The following is a 21,601-nucleotide window of genomic DNA, read 5'->3' as shown; positions in this document are numbered from 1 at the left end:
GCTTTTAGGACGAGATAATTAGACAGGATGCAGGGGCTCCTGTGGGAAGCTGGCTGCCCGGGGAACAGGCAGGCTGTTAATTAGCTGGGATCATGTGATTAACGAGGGTACTCCTGGGCCTGCGCTGAGGGAAGAGGCGGTTGGGAACCCCGTCCTGGGGGCCCTGTGCTCAGTCTGACGGGTGGGGGCCAGGGTCCTGCAGGAGCCCCTTAGAGGTGGCCATGGGCAGGAGTGTTGCAGGAGTGGCCATCCTGGGCTGAGTCCCTGGCCAGCGGTAGTGACCTGTCCTGTTTTTGCCCAGATATCAGCGAGAGCGCCTGGCGGGGGAGACTTGCTCCAAGATGTGTGGGGCCCAAGAGGCAGCCTGGGGACCACAGCGCTGGCCCAGAGGCTCCACCTGCTCCTCAGGGCCGGCCCCAGACCACTGCCTATGACCCCATGACCCTACCCTCCAAGCCTCTGCTGTCACCCATGGTGAGAAACGGAGACAGCCACGGCGGGGAGGGGCTGACCTGCCTGACCCTGGACACGCAGGGCCCGGCAGAGAGGGGCCGCCTGAGAAAAGTTCAGACGGTCCCCAGGCTCCTGTCCGAGGGCCCCGAAGCCAGTGCCCTCTGCCTGCCGTTTGCCAGCGTGAAAAACCAGTTGCCCACAGCTGACTTCTCCCCTCCACACCCCAGGAAGGCCCTTCCTGAGGGGAAGAATGGCCTTTCCAGTGTCAAAGCCCCACCCATGTCCAGACTGCGGCCAGAGCAGGAAGGGGCTCAAGGTGCAGGTCACAGTGAGGGTGGGGCTGCCAGGGTGCCTGGCCAGGGCCCTGTGCAGGGGCCTCATCTGCCCCATCCTGAGGACCCTCAGGAAGCAGACCGAGACCCAGGAACCCTGGGGGCCAGTGAGCAGGTGGCAGCAGGAGCTGGGGACCTGGGACGTGCAGGCATGGACCAGGTGGGTGATGACGTGTTCTGTGTAGCCCGTGGGAGGGGTGTCCCAAGCCTGGAACTGCCCACTTATCAGGAGGGAGGGACAGGGGAGTCTGTTAGAACCATGTTCTGGGAGTTTGAGGTGGACCTGCGGGCACTCTGAGTGGCCCTTTGTGGCCGAGCCCCCTGTCCTGCTTGGCTCCCAGGTCTCTCTCTGAAGCTCTGTGTCCCCATGAGCTCCTGGGGCAAAGCCACCTGGGTGGCCAGTGGCCCAAACCCAGTTATCCCCAGGCCCAGCACCCCACCTGACTGGGTGGCACCAAAACCTTCATTTCCCACAAGGTGTTGCTGACTGAGGAACAGGGGTGCGGTCTGTGGGTTGCATTTTTATTCGCGTCCTGACACACACCCTAGAGTGGCTTATGGGACAGAGTGGTGGCCGTAGACGGAGCCACCTTGCAGGCCCTGTGCTGACACTCTGGGTGTGCACACAGCGCAGCTGCAGTCTTCTTCTGCCAGTTCCCGGGGAGACCCAGGCACCGCACAGGAAAGCTGGGCACCTGACCCTCGGCTTACTTGCCTCCCCATCCCGGCCGCCCCGCTGAGCAGCGTCCTCCAGTCCATCGTGTGTGGCCAGTGTCAGAACAGACTCTTTTTAGGGCTGAATAACATTCCTAGTGGATAGACCATGTTTTCCATGTCCAGCATCCATCCATGGACTCTTCTTCCACCTCTGACCTGTTGTGAGGACACTGCCATGAACTGGGGTGTGGACACCTGCTCCCACCTGGCTCTCAGGCCTCGGGGTGAAGGCCCAGCCGTGGGTCTTGGGCCCCGGGGCTGCTCTGTGTGAATGTTTGAGAAGCCCCACACCGGCCTGACCTGTGGTGGCGCAGTGGATAAAGCGTCAACCTGGAAACGCTGAGGTTGCCGGTTCAAAACCCTGGGCTTGCCTGGTCAAGGCACATGTGGGAGTTGATGAGAAGCCCCACACCGCGGTCTACCCCGTTCACGGGCCTTGTCCCCACACCCTCCAGCACCTGCTGTCGTGAGGTGCAGACGTCTCCCAGAGAGTGTGACAGCAGTGGGTTATGTGGGAGGCACAGCTGGCCGTGTTTGAAGTGGTTCTCACCCTGTCGCCTCCCCCAGGGCATCTCCCTGCAGGACCTCTTGTCAAAGCTGGGCCGGCCCTTCAAGGAGTACGAGCTGTGGGCCCTGTCCCACGCCTGCCTCAGCGCCCTGCATGCCCACCGCCAGCACCCAGGTGACGCTTGCTCTGAGGTTCCCTGTTCAGCCGTGTGGGCCATTGGGACAGTAGTGTCCACACCATGAGCTGGGGGCACCCCGGGGGGCGTTTGTGCTGTACTCAGGACTGAGGGGTCAAGGGACAGTTGCCTAAATGGTGGGCCTTATAGCAGGCAACCTCTCAACAAGGAGACACTGTCCCCAAGGAGGGGCACAGTGCCTGAGGGGGATCTGAGATGTTACACTGTCAACATACAGAACGTTGTGAGAGGCCCGCAGCTCTCTGTGGTCACAGGAGGGGCTGCCCTCGAGTCCCGTGGTCCACAGGCCATTGGGGTTCAGTCAGGCCCGGCCCCGAGCCTCTTGCAGGACGCCCAGAGGGGCATAGTGTGTGGGCCGTGTCCCCACCACCCTCCTCTTCCTTCAGCTCCTTTTTTCTTTTTCTTCCGGTTTCTTGTGCCCGGCAGCCACCAGCAAGCCCTGGGGCGGGAGGCGGCTCCAAGGGTCTGTGTGTCCAGTACCCCCTCCCGGCCATCTGCCCAGTGCCTCTGGGAAGGGGAGGAAGCAGAGCCAGCGCCCTGGCCCCTTGCTCCATCCAGGAGGGACCGAGTGCCCTGGCATCACCTGGGTGGCCCAGGGGGCCTTGGAGTGGCGGGTTGCCCAGCCGACAGCACCCTTCCCGGTTTCTGGGGAGCAGGCCCTTGTTGAGCCCTGCCGCCCTGACCTCGCCTTCTGTTGCAGCCTTCTTGTGTCCGGACTCCGTGCTGGTGGCCGAGGACGGGACAGTGCTCTTTGGGCCGCCCCCTGCCAACGGTGCGTACACGGCGTGGGCTCGCCCCTCCCCACACTGAGTTCCTGCGTTGACCACGAGGTGGAAAGGAGAGCTCAGCTGGGCTGGGGTTTTCTCTCTTAGGCACTTCCAACTCATTCTTCCTGGCCCCCGAGGTTGCAGAGCAAAAGCTGGTGACTGAAAAGGTACCCGCCCCCACCCTGTCCCCTCCCGTGGTCTCCTGACTGCCCCACCTTGGTGATGCCACCCACATCTGTCCAGAGAGCCCGAGGGGGAAGGAAGGGACAGGCGTAGGCTCCGGAGGAGGCCCTGACGCGCCCCCCCCCCCCCCCAATGCAGCAGATGCGTCACGTCTCTGGCTTTGTCTGACCTGGGTAGCCTCCACTGGCAGGAGCCTCCCCAGCTCAGCATGGCTCTGCCGTGTCACCCCACGACGGGACCTCCCATGGGCACTCCAAGTGGTCCGCGCTGGCTGAACTTCCGGGAATATCTGCACTTGTTAAATTGTGCAATGTACAGTTCAATAAACTATATTCAAAACCACAGCAGAGCTCCTGCTTCAGGGAAGGCGGAGGGGATGTCACTCCCTGCTTCCCCCAAGGCCACCTAGTGCCCCCAGGCTGTTCCTAAAACAAGCTCTCAGGGGAGGGGAACGAAGCCTCCCTTGGACAGTGCAGCGGGGCAGGCCCTGCGTGCTCCTCCCCTCCCCGGGGTGCAGAAATCACCAACAAGAGCCCCAGCTCATGAGCCGGTGGAAGGAACAGGCCAGCAAAGGCCGGCACACGCCGAGGTGTTTTTCCTCAGAGCCTATGGTCAGCCATTTAGCGGCACAGCCCTGGTTCAGGGGGTTTGTGGCCTCAGATGCCCATGTGGCACCTCCCTTCGTGAGGAGGAGAGAGACAAGAGCCTCCCGTGACACTCGCACTGAAGGTCCAGGACCTGTGGGCACTTGTCAAAGACGCACGTGGGGATGGTGGTGTTGAGGCTCTGCGTGGAGCCGGGGGGGGGGGGCAGCGGAGGCGGCTGTAGTGGATGGAGACCGGCCTGCCAAGCACGGCTGGCTTCCCTCCTCTCCAGGCCTCCGTGTACTGTGTGGCCGCGGTGCTGTGGACGGCGGCCAAGTTCAGCATCCCCCGAGACCATAAGCTGGCCCTGCCACGCAGGCTCAAGACCCTCCTCCTGGAAATGGCCAGACGCAGTGCCCGGGAGCGGCCGTCTGTGACCGAGGCCATCAAGGTAAGGCCTGGGCGGGGCCCACAGGGAAGGGGAGCTGGACACAGCTTCTTATTTCCAGGAAAAGTGAGCATTGGGCGGGAGGCACAGGTTTTATTTGTGGAGGGCCCAGCATCCCACACCCTGGTTCCCTTCGCCTCCTCTGAGTCCTCACAGCTCCTCCCTGTCTGGGCTGAGGGCAGGGCTGGGGGCTGGGCCCTGACCCTCTCCTGAGTGCCAAGTGCAAAGGGAGCCCCGCTGCTGTTTCCCTGGCAGGGGTCACAGGGCCGTCTAGGAGGAGAAGCCACGTGCAGACAGGGAGGGGATGGCTTTGGGGCTGTGGCCTGGGTGCAAGGCCCTGTCCAGTCTGCTGTGAGAGGGATGGGGCTGGTGGCCACACCGGCTGCATCTCCGCGTGTCGGACAGGTGGCCTGTCCTTGCTCTCAGGTCTGTGGCAGCCACCTCCTTCAGCGAGGCATGGACAGCAGGAAGATTTTAGCCCACCTGAGGGCGTGCACTCATGAGGTGAGATGGTGACTTCCAAGGCTCAGGTGTGAACCCCTTAGCTCGCCCCGGGGTCCCGGGGAGGAGGGTCCCTGTGTCCACTGTTGATTGTATGGACGCAGAGTAGGGAAGGGGTGAATCTGACACTGTCCCTCCTGGCCTTTCCCAGCATCCTGAATGGCTGTCCCACGCCCTGGTCCCTGCCGACCCAGGGAAGGGGTGGGGGCACGCTGGCCCTCTGGGAGCTACATCATTCACATACATTCCTTTGGTGTCCTGGGCAGCTGACCAGGTGGGGCCCCATCAGGGTCCCCCAGACAGCAGACAGGCACCCAGCACCCCCAGGGTCTCAGACGGTGTCTGATCTTCCCCTGCCCTAGAAACTACCAAACCTTTCTGTATCAGGACGCAAGTGCCCCCTAAGGCTCCTGCTCTGTGAGTCCCTGAGGCTGCAGCGTAGTGTCTACTGTGCGCCCTGGGCCTCCAGGTCACTTTGACCAGGGCCTGTCCTTCTGCCCCAGGTTTACCAGGAGGAAGAGACCATCAGTCTCCAGAACACGTGCTCGGTGGTTGAACTGGCCCCCAGCGCAGCGCCCGCTCCTGGGTCCAGCTTAGGTGGGTCCCCCCAGACCAGCTTGTCCTGCCCCTTGGGCCTGCTGCTGTGCACCAGGGAGTGACATCACTCCTGGACATCACCAGGAACCCCTGCCGGCCTGTTCCCCTCTTCCCCTTTCTGCCTCGGTCTCTCCTAAACACCCCTTCGCTCGGGCCTCGGCGCCACATTCTCTCCAACGTCACCAGCCGTCAGAGTGGTAGCTGCGACCCACCTCCACCCCCGCACCCTCCTGCGTCCACAACGCTGACCCCCGGGTCTTGTCCTGCTCGTGTTGCCTCCACAGAGCCCACAGGTTCTGCCTGCGGCCAGCCCTCCCTGAGCCGTGCCCCCAGCCCCTTCCCAGCTTCCCTTCTGCTGGGAAGTCCCAGCGTGCTTGGGGATGGGTGGAGGGGTCACCGCACCCCCTCAGGACTAGAGGGGCCGCCTCGGCCTTGACGTGGCGTGGGGTTGTCCCCTAACACCCCATGTCTGTCCCAGGCTTTGTGCAGGTCGTCGACGACACCAGACTCGTAGCCGTGCGGGGTCCCGTGCCCGGCCAGCCCTCCTGCCGCGAGGGGGCCTTGGAGCCGCCCCCGGCCTTCACCTCCCCGGCCACACACTTCACGCCCATCGTCCTCGCACCAGATGCAGGTGCGGCCAGGTGAGTGGCTGGTGTGGCCGGGAGCCGGCAGCGTCCAGGAGCTCCTCCTGATCGCTCTCTCCTGCTCACAGGGATGCACTGGCTGGCTCCACGGGGCCAGCAGGAAACCCAGGGGAGACGAAAGGCAGGCTGGACGGGGACGCTGGTGAGAAGCAGGCACCTGAGGCCCACCCTGCAGCCGCCAGCTCAGAGACACCTGACCATCTGGCTCCTGGTCCCAGACCACGGGGCACAGCCCCAGGATCCACCAGAGAGACGGTGCCGGAAGGGTCGGCCCAAGAGATGCCCTGCCCCACAACCCCTACCTCAGCGGAAATACCCCTGTCTTCTGCCCCGGCGCTGGCCCCAGACCTGAAGGCACAACAGCCACCCCAGGAACAAGGGCCAGAGGATCGGGTCCCCCCTGGAAACTCGTCCAGAAGCCTTAGACCCCACACCCCAGGGCCCACTGCAGTCCAGCATGGCCCCCGTCACCCGGCCAAGCCCCCAAGGAGCAAGGCCACCAAGGGCCCAGCCCAAGAGCTCCAGAGCCCCACCTCAGTCCCACTCAGCCCCTCCCTGGCTGAGGAGAGTCCAGACAGTCACCCTGAGCGACCCCGGCCGGCAGAGCGCAAGCTGTGTCCACCCAGTGTGGACCCCTCACCGATCTCAAAGAGCAGGGCCTGCCCATCTCTGCAGGAGGCCACGCGCCTCATCCAGGAGGAGTTTGCCTTCGACGGCTACCTGGACAATGGGCTGGAGGCTCTGATCATGGGTACCAGGGGCCACCAGGGCTGAGCGCTGCCCCAGGACCGGGGAGAGGCAGGGGACAGGAGGGAGCCCAGTGCACAGAGCGGGTGGTTGGCATGCGGGGACTTCAGAGTAGGGGCCCCTCTTTGTGGTAACCAAAGTCGCCCTCCTGTCGACCCTCCACAAAGAGCCAGTGGGCAGAGCCAGGCCCCCCCTAGGGGTCATCTGGCAGTGAAGAGGGTCCCAGAGCCCAGCCACCCTCCCTCCCCATCCCCTGGGACCAGCCTCATTCATGCAGAAAGTGAGGAAACTCCCAAAACTACTCGCCCACATTTTAACTCCCTGATCATTTTTGCAAAACCAGGGGAGTATATTTACGCCCTGAAAGACCTCACCTATGCCACTTTCTGTGGGGCCATATCGGAGAAGTTCTGCGACCTCTACTGGGGGGAGAAGCTGCTGCAGAGCCTTTTCAAAGTGGTGAACGAGAGGATGTCGTCCCCCAAGAGGTGAGCTCCCCCTCAGGCCCGGGCTCCCCCTGACCGGAGGCAGACGCTCTGTGTCCACTGACCGCTCCCTCCTCCTGCCCGGGCATTCAGTTTCGTGACTTCCCCACGGCGGCTGCCCACTGAGGACCTTCTGTGAAGTGGGCGCATGTCCGGGAGGTGCAGGGCGGGCTGTGGACGGGCTCCCACATCAGAGCCTCATGCTCACACAGCAGAGGTGCAAGTCGGGGTCTCCAGTAAGAGGGAGGTCTCCCTGGGAAGGCTGTGGACGGGCTCCCACGCCAGAGCCCCATGCTCACACAGCAGAGGTGCAAGTCGGGGTCTCCAGTAAGAGGGAGGTCTCCCTGGGAAGGCTGTGGCAGAGGGGACCTGCAGTGGGGGGGTCTCTGGGGGGGCACGGAGGCTGCAGGTCCCCGTTCTGCTTGCAGCGTATCGGGGGAGGCTGGGTCACAGTCCGAGGGCGGCGGCCGGGCCAGTGCACCCAGCGGTTGCTCACCGTCCGGCCAACGGCCCCTGCTGCATGGAGCAGGTAGGATGTGAGCAGGGGAGGGGCCCTGTCCATGGCAGGCTCATCCTGACCCTCTCCTTGTCGCTGGGTGATGGCAGGAAAGGGGTCTGTGCTGTGAGGGGTGTTCTCCTTGCCCTGCAGGCAGAGGAGTGGCAAGCAGGAGGGCGGGTGGCCTGGGGGGGCGAGGACAGGGGCCCTCAACCCCCTCTCACTGCACGCAGACTAGAAATGCCCGAGGGACGCGGCACTTGTGCTGACCCGCCCCCACCGCCCTGCGGAGGGCCTGGCGCTCTGCAGCACCCGTCTGTGCTCAGACAGTTCAGGTTCCCTCGACTCTCCTGTCCGCTTCGCCCCCACGTGACCACCCTGTTGGTGACTGCCCTGCTGTGAGAGGCCCAGCCCTAGCCCCGGGGACCCTGGGGCCCCTAGAGCAGAAGTGGGTGACCAGGCCACCCTGGGGCCTCACATTCCCGAAGGGGGCAGGTAGCCTCTCTGTAAGCAGTTTGCAGAGGGCTGTCAGCATGACCTATGGCTGCTGCCCCCAACTGTTTGTCCTCTGTCCAGGGAAGGACACACTGGCCGCTCACAGCAGCAGAGCCCCCTGCCCGCCCCACTCACTGTCCGACATAGACTCAGACGAGCTGTCCCGTGGCAACTTGGAGGTGGGATTCCGGCCTCAGAAGTCAATCAAAGCCGAGAAGGAGCAGCCAGCTGAGGCCGGAGAGGACCAGCTGCAGGCGGGGGGCCCAGAGCTGGCCGGAGGAGCCTCGGATGTGGAGACAGTGGCCCGGCTGGCCAGGCCCGAGGAGGGTGATCGGGCCGTGAGCCCAGGCCCGGCCGAGTTCCAGAGCTGCAGCCCTGGCTGGAGCAGCGCCTTCTACGAGGCTGACTGCTTCGGCGCCGACGTCCACAACTACGTGAGGGAGCTGGCTGGGCGGAAGGCCGGCAGGGACCCTGACATCTCGAGCCCAGTGAGTGTTGGCCGTCCACTGTAGGGGGGTGACCAAGCAGGAGTTCTGGGCTCCCAGGTGACAGGGCTGCTCCCTGTGTCCCCCTCCCGGTGCCCAACTCGCCCCCAGGACCCCCACGCAGGCTGGGGCGGCCCGCGCTCGTCTGCACATGCCCACCACGTTTGGGGAGGCCAGGCCTTCTCTCTCCTTGTCATTGGAGCATGTGGTTGCCAGTCAGTCGGTCAGGTTGGGGCCATGGCTCTGGCGTGGCAGGTGCAGCTGCCGGCCCTCTGGGCCCTCTTTTGTCTCTCAGCATCCCTGTGGGAAACTTCTGTGGTGACAGTGGCTCAGCCTGGGCCCCGGTGACCGCCTGGCCTGGACTCCGGGTCTGGGGCCCTGCGTGGTGGACAGGAGGGGACCTTCCTGCTCCTCAGCCCAGTTCAGTCGGCCTCCGCGCTGCGAGTCACAGGAAGTGTGTTTCCCCCCCTTAAGCGCCACCCAAGCCTTCCTAGTGTTTCTCTCGTCCCCTCTGGCCACTGTTTGAGCCTCGCTTTGTCACTCAGTTCTGGCCAGAATGAGACACGGCCCTGCCTCGGTCCTCACACACATAGGGTGGGGGCTGTGGTCTTGGGAATCACGCAGTTTCCTCTGGGCTCTGTGGAAGGTGGGACCCCAGCCTGTGTGACCCTGAGCACCCAGACCCCTGGGCCGGGAGCCACGCGTGAGGAGGCTCCCACAGGACCCTGGTGAGGAGGACGGCCGGGCCCATGTGCACAGTGTCCAGGGCGGGGCAGACGGAGCTCCTGCGACCACACGGAAGCCCAACGTCACTGCGCTGGAGTCTGCAGCCCAGCTGAGGGAGAGGGTGGCTCCCAGCCCCAGACACGGTCTGCTGCCTTCCACTGTGGGGTGGCACATCCCTGTCCTCGCTGTGCACATGCACAGAGCAGCTTGCTTGGAACGGCTGACGTTCTCTCTGGTGGCAGCCTTTCCTGGAAGGAGTGGAAAACAGCCAGCTCAGAGCAGCAGAGCCAGCAGGGCTGGTGCCGCCGTCTCCTTCTGCAGGGGAGGCTGAGGCTCGGGGGGGCCGCCGTCTCCTTCTGCAGGGGAGGCTGAGGCTCGGGGGGGCCGCCGTCTCCTTCTGCGGGGAAGCTGAGGCTCGGGGGGGTGGGGGGGTGGGGCCAAAGTGGGGCGCCCGTGACGGCTGCGGCTCATGACAGCCCAAGACGAGCAGCCTGGGGACCGATATGGGGCAGGGGCCAACGTTGGAGCATCGCGAGGGGTCATGGACAGCGAGCATGTGCCGCGCTGTGGTGACGAGAGGGGGTGGAGGATAAACCTGTGTGCCTGACTCTGCGTCCACATGTCCTAGTGCGGTCGGCCGACGGCCCGGGAGCAGCGACGCGCTGGCATCCACCCCTGGCCCAGATCTATCCTCTGACACCGTCCTCCAGCCAGAGGAGCCACGGCTCCAGCTGTGGCCACGGGCCCTGGGTTGCCGCAGGACAAATGCAAGACGCGCTGGAACATGAGACACAGTGATGGGCCCGTCCGTCCCAGAGCCACCGAGGAGCTCCCGCGGCCACAGCTGGAGCCATTCACGCAGCAAATGAAGTGAAACGGCATTGGATTCTAACCCAGAGCACGAAACAGACATCCAGATGGACTCACGGACACAGGGGACCAAGTGGAATCGGGAGAGATGGCCCAGTGACGTTTTACAGCAGGAGAAAAACCCACCCCAGAAAGCAGGTGAATCCTAGGGACCCCGAGTGACCTAACAGTCATGGAAGAGGACGGAACTTAGGGCTCTCTTCCGATTTGGACGTGTACCACAAAGCTGCTGTCACCAAGTTGGAGCGGTGCTGGTGGAGGAGTAGACGTGGACCGTGGGACAGGACAGAGCGCCCAGAAATGAGCCCTCACATCTGTGGCCAAATGACTCCCGACGGGGGCCGAGACCACCCGGTGGGGAAAGGACAGGCTTCGGCAGGTGGAGCCGGGAGAACTGGACGTGCACACTCAGAGGGATGAGGCGGCACCTGTACCTCACACCGTACACAGAAATTAACTAAGAAATCAAAGCCGCAGACGTAAGCTCTGAAACCCTCAGAAGAAAGCACAGGGAAGCTTCCCAACACTGGACGGGCAAAGCATTCTTGGGTGTGACCACATGCCCAGGCAACAGAAGCAGAAACAAGCAAATCGGACCTCATTGAATTTACAAGCTTTTGGGGACCAAAGGACATTCTCGACGGAGTGGAAAGGCTCCACAGAGACGTTCGCAAGTCGTCTGTCCACTAAGAGTTTAGAATAGGATGTACACCAGCAACTCCTAACTCAACAACAAAACACACAACCCAGTTAAAAAACGAGGAAAGGACGTTTCTCCAAAGAAAACGTACAAATGGCCAAAACGCACATGAAAATAGGCTCTGCTTCTTCAGTCATCAGGGAAAGCAAATTAAAGCCACAAGATACCACTTACTTTCCACAAATTAAAAAAAAAATTTTTTTTAAGAAAACAAGCCTTGGTGGGGTAGCTCCATTGCTTAGAGCACCGTCTCAATACACCAAGGTCGTGGGTTTAATCCCCGGTCAAGGAACATACAAGAGTCAAAACCACTCAATGCACAACTTAGTGCAAAAAATCAGTGTTTCAGCCCTGGCCGTTTGGCTCAGTGGTAGAGCGTCGGCCTGGCGTGCAGAAGTCCCGGGTTCGATTCCCGGCCAGGGCACACAGGAGAAGCGCCCATCTGCTTCTCCACCCCTCCCCCTCTCCTTCCTCTCTGTCTCTCTCTTCCCCTCCCGCAACCGAGGCTCCATTGGAGCAAAGATGGCCCAGGCGCTGGGGATGGCTCCTTGGCCTCTGCCCCAGGCGCTAGAGTGGCTCTGGTCGCGGCAGAGCGACGCCCGTCGGGCGCATGCGGGAGTCTGTCTGACTGTCTCTCCCTGTTTCCAGCTTCAGAAAAATACAAAAAAAAAAAAAAATCAGTGTTTCCCTCTCGCTCTCTCCCTCCCTCCTTTTTGTCTCTCTCTCTAAAATCAATTAAAAAATAAAATGGAAGGAAACAGTAAGTGCTGGCGAGGATGTGGAGAGACCAGCACCCTGTGCACTGTGGGGGGGGGGGGTGCGCGCCGGGGGTCCCTGAACATGTCCACCCCCCAGGACACCATGCAGGACCCAACAGAACTGACCGACGGCGGGACTCAGACCCTTACGCCGCCGTGTTCAGAGCAGCGTTATTCACAGCAGCCAACAGCTGCAACAATCCAGGTGCCTCTGTGGGGCGCACGGGGTGGGGCGCACAGAGTGTAGTATGTGGTCCATCCGCACACGGACTGCTGTTCAGCCTTCACCTGCTGCAGCCCCTCCAGGTGGGCCTGGAGGATGTTGTTTGGTGACATCAGCAGACACAAAACAAGTTTGTGTGATCCCACTGCCATGAGGTCCCCAGAAGGAGACAGAAACAGGTGGGAGGCGCCGGAGCAGGGGAGGGGGGTGTTCAGTGAGGACAGAGTGTTGTTGCTTTGGGAAGAACGTTCTGGGGATGGTGGTGGCGACGGCTACGCAGCCCTGCGCATAACCTGCTGCCATTGAACTGCATGATGAGACGGGGTCAAAATGGTAAACTTGATGTTTTCTATATTTTATCACAATACAAAAATCTCAAAACAAAAGTATTTTAAATGAGTCGAAGAATAGAAAGTGGGGAGAGAAGCGTGACGTGAGACTTGCAGGTGTGGTGCTCATTGAAGCTAAGTACGCAGGCGAGACGGGTCAGATGGCGTCCCAGTGGTCCTCCCGTGGGCCCTGAGCCCAGGCATCCAGCGTCTCCCCAGTGTCACTGTGCTGTCATGCTAACCCCAACTGGACCCGGAGTCAGAAGCCCCACTGACCTGGGGCCAAATGGTGGGGGCAGGGCTGCCTGCCTCCCTCCCTGACAATTAGGGAGAGGTGGGAAAGGCCAGGTGTGCCCTGCGAGGTCACAGGTCACCATTTGACCTCAGAGGTCCTCTCACTGCAGCAGTCACGTCCTTACGGACAGCTGTGGCAGGTGGTGGAGGGTGGTGCCATGGGGTCCCTGTGTGGGTGCCTGGTCTGGGCAGATGAGGCCAGTCCTTGACCTGTGTCCTCTTCATGGTGTTGGCCCCTGTGGGGGGACGTGCCCAGTGGTGAACCCGGGTCACCCCTGCATTTCACATACGTTGTCCTTGAAAGTGGACTGAGGCAAACTCAGACTGTGCTGGGGCAGCATCTGCTCCCACTGGATTGCGAGCCTGTGGCCGGTCTCCCCTGGGCCTCCTGTCTCTGAAACACCACCCTGGACAAGTCTACCCCGGGCCCATGCTGGGCCCTGCCATCACTGCACTGGTACCTGTGGGGACAGGCTGCAGGAGGGGGCCCAGGGGAACGCTGTGGGGCCGACCGGCACTGACCTCGTTTTTCCCTTTTTCCTGCTCACCTGGGAAGACCTCTCTCCTAGAGCCCGAGTGCAGGCAGGTGAGTGTCCTGGGCCCTCTCGCATCCGGGGGGGTTTGGGGGGGGGGCCGGCCTATGACCACAGCGTCAGGTCCTCCTTGAGAAACTGCATGTCGTCTTCGGGACCTCAGAAAAACACAGGAGCACAAAACCGACAGTGGGCACAGTTCACGTCCGCTGCCCAAAAGCAGAGCGAGGGTGAGACAGGCCCGGGCACGGGGTGGGCGGGGCCTGCAGGCACGCGTGCGCATTGCCGACCCAGGCGGCAGCACCTGTCCACCACGCATGCTGACCGGGCCACTGCAGCAGCCGCATCCCTGGTGCCCAGCACTGCGAGCGCCTCCCATCCAGCCTGCTCTCAAACAGGCTCTGCCTTCAGAATGTGAGCGAAGGGCCCGACACAGGTCCACTCTCTCTCCTTTCTCTGCAATTCCTGTTTCTGCCGACTTCCTTGGCACCCCGATACCCACTGCCTCAGGTCCATGAACCGCCCGCGGCTGCGGTGCCTGAACTGGGCCTCGGTCACTTTCATTCGGTTCTCTGACGAAACGATGCTCTTTCTTCTGTGGAAGAGTTCTCCGTCGGTCAGGGAAACACCCGAACTCAGGTGATCTTGTGTTGCACTGGCCAGTTCGCTTGCTGTTCCGTTTCCTGTGCTTCCACCACTGTGGCTGCCAGGGTGATGCCTAGGCCAGTGACTCTTTCTCTGTCATCCCAGGTGCTCTGTGCACTTGAATCCTGTAGGTTTATCTTTTGTGTGTGTGTCAGAGACAGAGAGAGGGACAGAGAGAGGGATAGATAGGGACAGACAGGAAGGGAGAGAGATGAGAAACATCAATTCTTTGTTGTGGCACCTTAGTTGTTCACTGATTGCTTTCTCATATGTACCTTGACCGGGGGGCTACAGCAGACTGAGTGACCCCTTGCTCAAGCCAGTGACCTTGGATTCAAGCTGGTGAGCCTTGCTCAAACCAGATGAGCCCACGCTCAAGCTGGTGACCTTGGGGTTTTGAACCTCTGCGTCCCAGTCTGATGCTCTATCCACTGCGCCACCACCTGGTTAGACCTGTAGGTTTATTTTTAAAATCATTGGAAACAGCCCTTTCCAAACAGCCCTTTCCAACTGGTCTGCAGTTCAGTAATATGCAAAGTTTAAACTTCACACCTAACTTCACCAACTGAGGTTGCGGAGACACTGACTCAGAACGAGACCGCAGGGACTGGTAACCACATCCTAGTGGTCTCTGTGCCCATGGACCCACGCCCGGGGTGTCAACCTCAGCATCTGGACAAAGGACAAGGGGACGATGAGCTAGACGCACAGGAAGGAGGCGTGTCATGGAACACAGGGCTCCAGCCATCCTGCTCTGTCCAGGCTGTGGGGACATCAGCCGGGGTCACCAGCACTGTCCTGAGAAAGCTGGGATCACAGACATGTGCGTGCTGGATGCTGCAGCCCCCAGGCCTTGCTCAAGTACGACGTGCAGACAGTGAGGACAGGTCCCACTGTGCACACAGCTCCTTGGGGGCACCAGTATTGAGTGGCCTGTGCCATCGGACAGGACTGTCCTCGGTGGAATGTTCCAGATCTGCCAGTCCACAACATGTCCACTGGCGTGAGTGACTTCTGAGCACTTCAGTGTGGCCCCACGACTGAGGCACAGACATTTTCCTCTGCTCAGCGCTGGAGATGCCACACGTGGCCAATGGCTTCCACGCTGGAGGTGCAGGCCCTGCACACACAGCCCTCGGGGTTGGCCCCACTGCTGGCCCGTGTGCTGGGGGCTGCCAGCTGTCAAGTGGGGGGCCGGACTGGGGCCCAGGCTGAGTGACGTCCCAGCCCACACTCTCCTCCAAAACACTGTCCCAGGAAACGAAGTTCCCACGACCCTGAGTGCCCACCTCACGTGGATGTCTCTGTGCAGTCTGTCGCCCTCCGGTGGTTTCCACGGGGATAGATAGTGTGACAGCCTCCCCCGCGCTGGAGAAGGACCCAGAGTCTCAGGGGACCTGGTCAAACAACGAGATTGGGCAGAGGGACATGGGCACCATCTGCACCGCCCACCCCCAGATGCCCCGGCCGGGAGGTTCTGACCGACCGCCCAGTGGGGGGCTACCACCCCATCGTTAGAATAGCAAACACGTGAAAGGAGCCGGCCACGGGCAGATAGAACCCCGTCTTCAGTTGGAGGGGACTCTAACATTTAGATACAAATAGCGCCTGTGCCGTGCATTCTGCCGAGTGGGTCAGCGCTGAGTTCCATCAACAAAGCAGAGTTGTCACTGGAGGAAGCGGAGGCTGGGAGCTTGTTTGGACTTGAGCTCATTATGTGCCCCAAAGTAAACACCTGCGTGCAGCTGCTCTCAGGTGGACACACCTGTCTGTGGTGCGTTCAGGGCCAGTTCGCAGGAGGCAGTTTCCCCAGGAGCCCGAGGGTCCCTGTGCGGGCGCCTCCTGTCCCTCTGTCCTCGCGTCCCAGTGTCCTGCCCCACAGTGTCGGCCACTCCGCCCCATCGTCTTGCAGGAAGGGCTAGACTCACAGTCCCAGCTGAAGACCCACTGGAACTCCAGGGTTTGCTCAGTTGGACCCCAGAACCCCTTCCCTCCTCAGTCCTGGGATCGGAACCCAGAGGCTGTTGGGTGGAGAAGCTGCCCTCTCCCCTTTGAGAGGAGGGTCCGCCTGACCGGGCGGTGGCGCAGTGGATAAAGCGTTGACCTGGAAATGCTGAGGTCGCCGGTTCGAAACCCTGGGCTTGCCTGGTCAGGGCACATATGGGAGTTGATGCTTCCAGCTCCTTCCCCCTGTCTCTCTCTCCTCTCTCTCTCTCTCTCTCTCTGTCTCTCTCTCTCTAAAATGAATAAATAAAATAAAAATTAAAAAAAAAGTAATAACGTTAAAAATATAAAACATTCTCATGTATTACAATTCATTCATTTCCTACCACTCATGTTCATGGTTGCGGGTGGCTGGAGCCAATCACAGCTGTCCTCCAGGACAACACCAAATTTTTATTGGATAATGCGTAACGTACACGGGTCGTTGTATGGCTCTCACGGAATTACATTTTAAAATATGTGGTGTTCATGGCTCTCTCAGCCAAAAAGGTTCCCGACCCCTGGGATAGAGCATCGGACTGGGATGTGGAGGACCCAGGTTCGAGACCCCCAAGGTCGCCAGCTTGAGCGCGGGCTCATCTGGCTTGAGCAAAAAAAAAAAAGCTCACCAGCTTGGACCCAACGTCACTGGCTCAAGCAAGGGGTTACTTGGTCTGCTGAAGGTCCATGGTCAAGGCATGTATGAGAAAGCAATCAATGAACAACTAAGGTGTCGCAACGAAAAACTGATGATTGATGCTTCTCATCTCTCTGCATTCCTGTCTGTCCCTATCGATCCCTTTCTCTGACTTACTCTCTGTCTCTGTAAAAAAGAAAGGAGGGTCCGTGTCTGGTTTCTGGTCCTTTCCAAGGCTCCCTGCCCTGAGCTGGGACAGTGGAGACTGGGGGGGGAGGGGATGCCCCTGCCAGGCAATCTTGGGGCTCCTCCCTGGAAGATGGGGACCCTCCTCCTGAAGACAGAATAATTCTCCAGGGAGGAGCCTAGAAGCCGTGACACTGCAGCCCCCGCTCTGTCCTCGGTTCTCTGGACAGAAGCCCCACACGCGCCAAGGTGCTCTGGCCCCAGGTCCGCATTGTGGTGCCTACTCAAGTTTAGTGTTAAGGGTAAAGCCACCGGAGTCACACAGGAGGCGCACCTGAGGAAGCCGCACCCTCTGCCAGTGGCTGTGCTAAGTGGCTCTAGAAGAGGCGGCCACGGAGCTGGCGGGGCTGGAAGGAGGGGTGTCTTGTTTCGTGGAGGCAGATTTGCTGGCGAGCAGGGACTCCGACTGTGGGGTGGGGGCCTTGGTGGGGACTCGCAAGACAGCACATGCCCAGGTGGGGACAGCTGCCACTTGCCGCATGGACCCCTACCTGTGCCAATCCCTAGGACCTAGGAGGCCTGAAGGAGGCATGGTCGCAGGGCTCCAATCTCATTATGAATGTGACATTCATAGAACTCTCCAGAAAGTCAGATCCCCAGAGGACGGGGCAGTTCCCAGGAGGCAAGGACAGTTCTGAGCATTGGGAGCTGACCCCACCCCCCTACCCTTGCCATTCTGTCCCAGGGGACTGCAGGGCCTGGAGTGCTTAGGGGACAGTTAATAGAGGGTAATAGCCCACCAGCCACCCGATTTCAGGGGCTTCATTCAAGGTCAGTGTGACTTCCTTCTTTGCAAAGGCCAATTTACTGCAATAGCCACTCACTCGCTTGTGGGCCTCAGCTCCAGTGTCCCCTGGGGTCACAACAGAGGTAAGCGTGTCCAGGGGGCCACACTGGCCCAGCCCTGGGCCCACCAGCTCTACCCCCACCCCTACCCCAGGAACTGGAGCAGCAGCTCATGATGGAGAAGAGAACTTACCGGAAGACCCTCAAGTTCTACCAGAAGCTCTTGCAGAAGGAGAAGCGGAGTAAAGGTGTGGCCGTGGGCGCCCAGGGTCCGCGGTGCCCCATGGACTGGGCCCCAGGCGCTGACTCTGCCCTACCCCCAGGCTCCGAGGTGAAGACGATGCTGTCCAAACTGAAGGGGCAGCTGGAAGAAATGAAGTCCAAGGTGCAGTTCCTCGGACTGGTCAAGAAGTACCTACAGGCGAGTTGCCCTGCATGCCCACACCCACCCCCGGTCTGGGTTTCCTAGTTAAAGCCACAAGCTGGGTCACCGCCTGGGGCTCATGTCCCACACCCCCTTGGTGGCAGCAGGTCTGCCAGACGGCTCTGACCCCCACCCCAGGTCCTATATGCGGAGCGGTGGGGGCTGGAGCCCTGTGCGCTGCCTGTGATCGTGAACATCGCCGCGGCTCCCTGCGACACGCTGGACTTCAGCCCCCTGGATGAGTCCTCATCCCTCATCTTCTACAACGTCAGCAAGCACCCCCGTGGCGGCAGGCAGAGGAAGGCCCGCGTCCTGCAGGCCGGCACACCGCTGGGGCTCATGGCATACCTCTACTCCAGGTGCAGCAGCCGTGCCCAGGAGTGGGCTCGTGGGTTCCCCTGTCACCCCTCAGCCCTCTGAGAGTGAAAGGGAGGGGGACAGATGAGGGGACAGAGGTGGGGAAGTCTCGCCTCCCTTGTCTGAGATGGGTTCTCACTGCTTTTATTTAAAGATTTTCATACCCAGCTTGTTGATTGGTGGTAGCTGCCACATCTCCTTTGCTGGGCTCCTGGCCCCAGTGGCCGTCAGAGCCACCGGCCCCACCAGGCCACAGTCTGAGGCTCTGAGTATCTGGGTCTCAGGGGTCTCAGCAGGAGCTTTGGAGGAAAGTGTGTGATTAACTGCCCAGCAGGCTTTCATGTGGGAGCCTCGGAGACACAGCTGGGTCTCATCCACATTCTGAGTCAGACACCCCACGACTCCCGTCTGGCCCCCCCGGGACGGCCAGCACGCTGGGCTCGGTGCTCGCGGCAGCATCCGAGCAGCTGCCACTTGGGGAGTCAGCGCCACTCAGGCCCACGGCGCTCTCATGACAGCTTGTCCTGCAGTGGCTCAGGACCCTCCACCTCTCCATCCCTCTGTCCTAAACGTACCCCGTGTCCTGCAAGGGCCCCTCTGTGATACCTGACCCCCAGGCACAGGACCTATCGGCAAGCTCTCTTAACCCAATGGCCTGGCCCACACCCAGCAGAAGGCCACCAGTCCAGACAGCGGCAGAGGCCTTGCCCAGGCTTGGCTTGTGGAAGACCATGGGTCCTCTTTGAGCTGGAGGCTGTGGTAACCCTAGAACTGATGGCTAGGTGTCTTCAGGGGACACCAAGGGAGGCTCTCAAGGGAGGACAGCCAGGTGACGGACCACCTGCATCCCCTCCTGCAGCAGCGGGGAAGGCAGCCTTGCCAGGCCCCCTCCCTGTGTTCTCACTCTCAGACTCGGTCACAGACACACATGGTGTCACCTGACAGAAGCCTCCTGGGTCGCCCTTGAGGGTGGGGGACACTCACTGGGTGAAGGAGACACCCTCATACACTCACCTGCCCAGCTTCACCCCCGTGATGCAGAGCTTTGGGGCACATGCTGTTGCTCTTTCCCAGAGCAGTGATGTCCACCTGGAGGCTGGTGGCCGCGTGCACAGTGTGTGAATTAGCAGGTTCTAGAAGGAGACTAATGGGGGACCTTGAACAGTCATGTGTCCCTCGCAGGCACCCACACTCGCCCTCGCTCACACACACAGTGACCCCAGTAGCAAAGGCTGTGGGAGGAAGGGGGGCACCCCGCTTACCTGAAGCACAGGTGAGGTGTGGAGGCCCGTGGGCCGGGTCTGACGGACACCTCTGCGCAGCGACGCCTTCCTGGAGGGCTACGTGCAGCAGTTCCTGTACACCTTCCGCTACTTCTGCACGCCCCAGGACTTCCTGCACTTCCTCCTCGACCGCATCAGCAGCACCCTGTGCAGGTATGCCCGCTGACGGGCTGCATGCCACAGGGTGGACCCTGGGCCCCCCTCGTGGTGACCCCAACGAGGATGGCTGGAGAAGGTTGAGAAGAGGATGGAGGAGGCGGAGGGGTCACTGCAGAGGAGCCAGCATTGCGAGAGCAGATGGCGGCCCAGCCCCAAGAGCCCACTGGGGGACGGGATAGGAGAAGGCGGAGAGTGAGGACAGGGACAGGTGGGAAGTACCAATGGTCCTGCAGCCCACCCACAGCCAAGGGGCTGGGGTGCTGAGGGAAGGGGTGGTGGACGCTGGGTGGACGCACTCTGGCTATTCTCTGAGGATAATAGAGCATCGTCTTCACCTCGGAGCCTGGGGGCAGGGCAGAGTCAGAGCCTGGCCAAACAAGCCCCCACCCCACACCCCGTGCACCCTCTCACCAGGCTGGGAGCCCAGCAGCCTCAGCCCATCCTTGTGGGGGAGGGGTTCATGGGACACCTGATCCCCAGCCCAAACCACACGGGGAGCCAGGCTCCCACCCTGCTGGTTGGTAAGCCCTCTCCCGTGGCTTCCTGCCCCCTGGCATCCCAGGTGCTGGCTGTGAGTGTGCCCATGCCCAGGATGGGCACACAGGGTGGGTGCAGGAGAGTCTAGGTCCTGCCCCGTGACGCTGAGACCTGGGCCCCCGTGGTGTGGCGGCTGCTGCCTCGCTCCTGTTCCTGGGTGGGTAGCGTAAAGGCTGAAATACCCCCCTTGAAGGCAGTGCTGCATTCAGACCACACATACACCCCCTTGCTTGGCCGTCTGCCCCCAGAGCCCACCAGGACCCCACCTCGACCTTCACCAAGATCTACAAGCGCAGCCTCTGCCTCCTGCAGGCTTGGGTGGAAGATTGCTACACTGTGGACTTCACCAGGAATGCCAGCCTGCTGGGGAGACTCGAAGACTTCATCTCCTCCAAGGTGACCACTGGGCAGCACTCGGGAGTGGTCGCCACCACCCAGCCCATAGGCACCTGTGACCCCTGTGCTTCTGTCCAGATCCTGCCCCTGGACGGCTCCGCAGAGCACCTGCTGGGCCTCCTGGAGGTGGGAACAGACCGGCGGGCTGAGGGCGCCCCACGTGGCACAGACCTGGAGGACCCCAAGGAGACAGAGGAGGATGCCAGACCCCTCAACGCCCTCTGTAAGAGGCTCTCGGAAGACGGCATCTCCCGCAAGGTGGGGGCCTTTCCCAGGGGAGGGCCTCTCAGGGAAGACGCTGTTCCTGACCCTGAGGACCCAGTGTGCACACGTGTGCATGCACACAGAGACATGCACACACGTGCGTGCATGTACACATGCATGTATGTGCTCATGTGGGCACTGAGCACACACATGCCCTGTACATGCACGCACACACACATGCAGACACAGTTGCACACAGGCACATATGCACACATACCCTGTGTTGCCAGACCTGGGACCAGCCCTGTAGGGCTGGCACTTCCTGTCCCCCCTCACTCCAGGCAAGGACAGCAGAGAGGCCTGGCCAAACACTAAGATGACCTCACCTTTCTGACCTTTGAGCCCTAGATCCAGGTGGAAGGAAGCATTGTCAGGAAATACCCTGGGACAAGCATGGGGACTGAGGGACAGCCCCAAACTTCCATGGCTCTGTTCATGGGAACCCACTGAAAAGACCAGGGCGGTGTCCTTGAGCCCACATGGCCGCAGGTGGGAGGGACGTGTTCTGACTCTAGCTGAGCCAGGCTGAGGGGGCCTGGGCCTGGGGCCTGTCTCCCCCTCTATTCCCGCAGAGCTTCCCCTGGAGGCTGACCCGGGGCAACGGGCTGGCCCTGCCGCACCACAGAGAGCGCCAGTACACCATCGCGTCCGCCCTGCCCAAACCCTGCTTCTTTGAGGACTTCTGCGGCCCCTACGCCAAGGCCAGCGAGAAGGGGCCCTACTTCCTGACCGAGTACAGCACCCAGCAACTGTTCACACAGCTGACGCTGCTGCAGCAGGTGAGGGCTGGCAGCCTGACGGAGGGCAGGCCCA

At 61.4% G+C, this 21,601-nt stretch overlaps 1 protein-coding gene across 4 annotated transcripts in view; it reads left to right on the top strand.

Annotated features, from left to right (window-relative positions):
• KNDC1 (kinase non-catalytic C-lobe domain containing 1) overlaps positions 1–21,601 on the top strand; it is a 48,666-nt gene that overhangs the window by 17,666 nt on the left and 9,399 nt on the right. For 2 of the 4 annotated variants that reach the window (XM_066355331.1, XM_066355330.1), the window contains exons 6-25: positions 302–945; positions 2,070–2,184; positions 2,907–2,978; positions 3,079–3,140; positions 4,033–4,191; positions 4,594–4,692; positions 5,193–5,286; positions 5,765–5,927; positions 5,999–6,681; positions 7,021–7,165; positions 7,591–7,691; positions 8,235–8,641; positions 13,095–13,124; positions 17,523–17,616; positions 17,692–17,789; positions 17,931–18,151; positions 19,472–19,585; positions 20,377–20,524; positions 20,603–20,782; positions 21,361–21,567. In XM_066355331.1, the coding sequence (XP_066211428.1) occupies positions 302–945; positions 2,070–2,184; positions 2,907–2,978; positions 3,079–3,140; positions 4,033–4,191; positions 4,594–4,692; positions 5,193–5,286; positions 5,765–5,927; positions 5,999–6,681; positions 7,021–7,165; positions 7,591–7,691; positions 8,235–8,641; positions 13,095–13,124; positions 17,523–17,616; positions 17,692–17,789; positions 17,931–18,151; positions 19,472–19,585; positions 20,377–20,524; positions 20,603–20,782; positions 21,361–21,567 (3,836 nt within the window). Of the gene's footprint in view, positions 1–301; positions 946–2,069; positions 2,185–2,906; positions 2,979–3,078; positions 3,141–4,032; positions 4,192–4,593; positions 4,693–5,192; positions 5,287–5,764; positions 5,928–5,998; positions 6,682–7,020; positions 7,166–7,590; positions 7,692–8,234; positions 8,642–13,094; positions 13,125–17,522; positions 17,617–17,691; positions 17,790–17,930; positions 18,152–19,471; positions 19,586–20,376; positions 20,525–20,602; positions 20,783–21,360; positions 21,568–21,601 lie in introns of those variants that run through there. The other 2 variants (XM_066355332.1, XM_066355333.1) reach the window with 2 other exon arrangements.

The sequence above is a fragment of the Saccopteryx leptura genome, chromosome 13 (genome assembly GCF_036850995.1).
Source record: "Saccopteryx leptura isolate mSacLep1 chromosome 13, mSacLep1_pri_phased_curated, whole genome shotgun sequence".
In the NCBI taxonomy this organism is placed as follows: domain Eukaryota; kingdom Metazoa; phylum Chordata; class Mammalia; order Chiroptera; family Emballonuridae; genus Saccopteryx; species Saccopteryx leptura.
The sequence above is the reverse complement of the archived record's forward strand: the minus strand, read 5'-3'. Positions and strand labels throughout refer to the sequence as shown.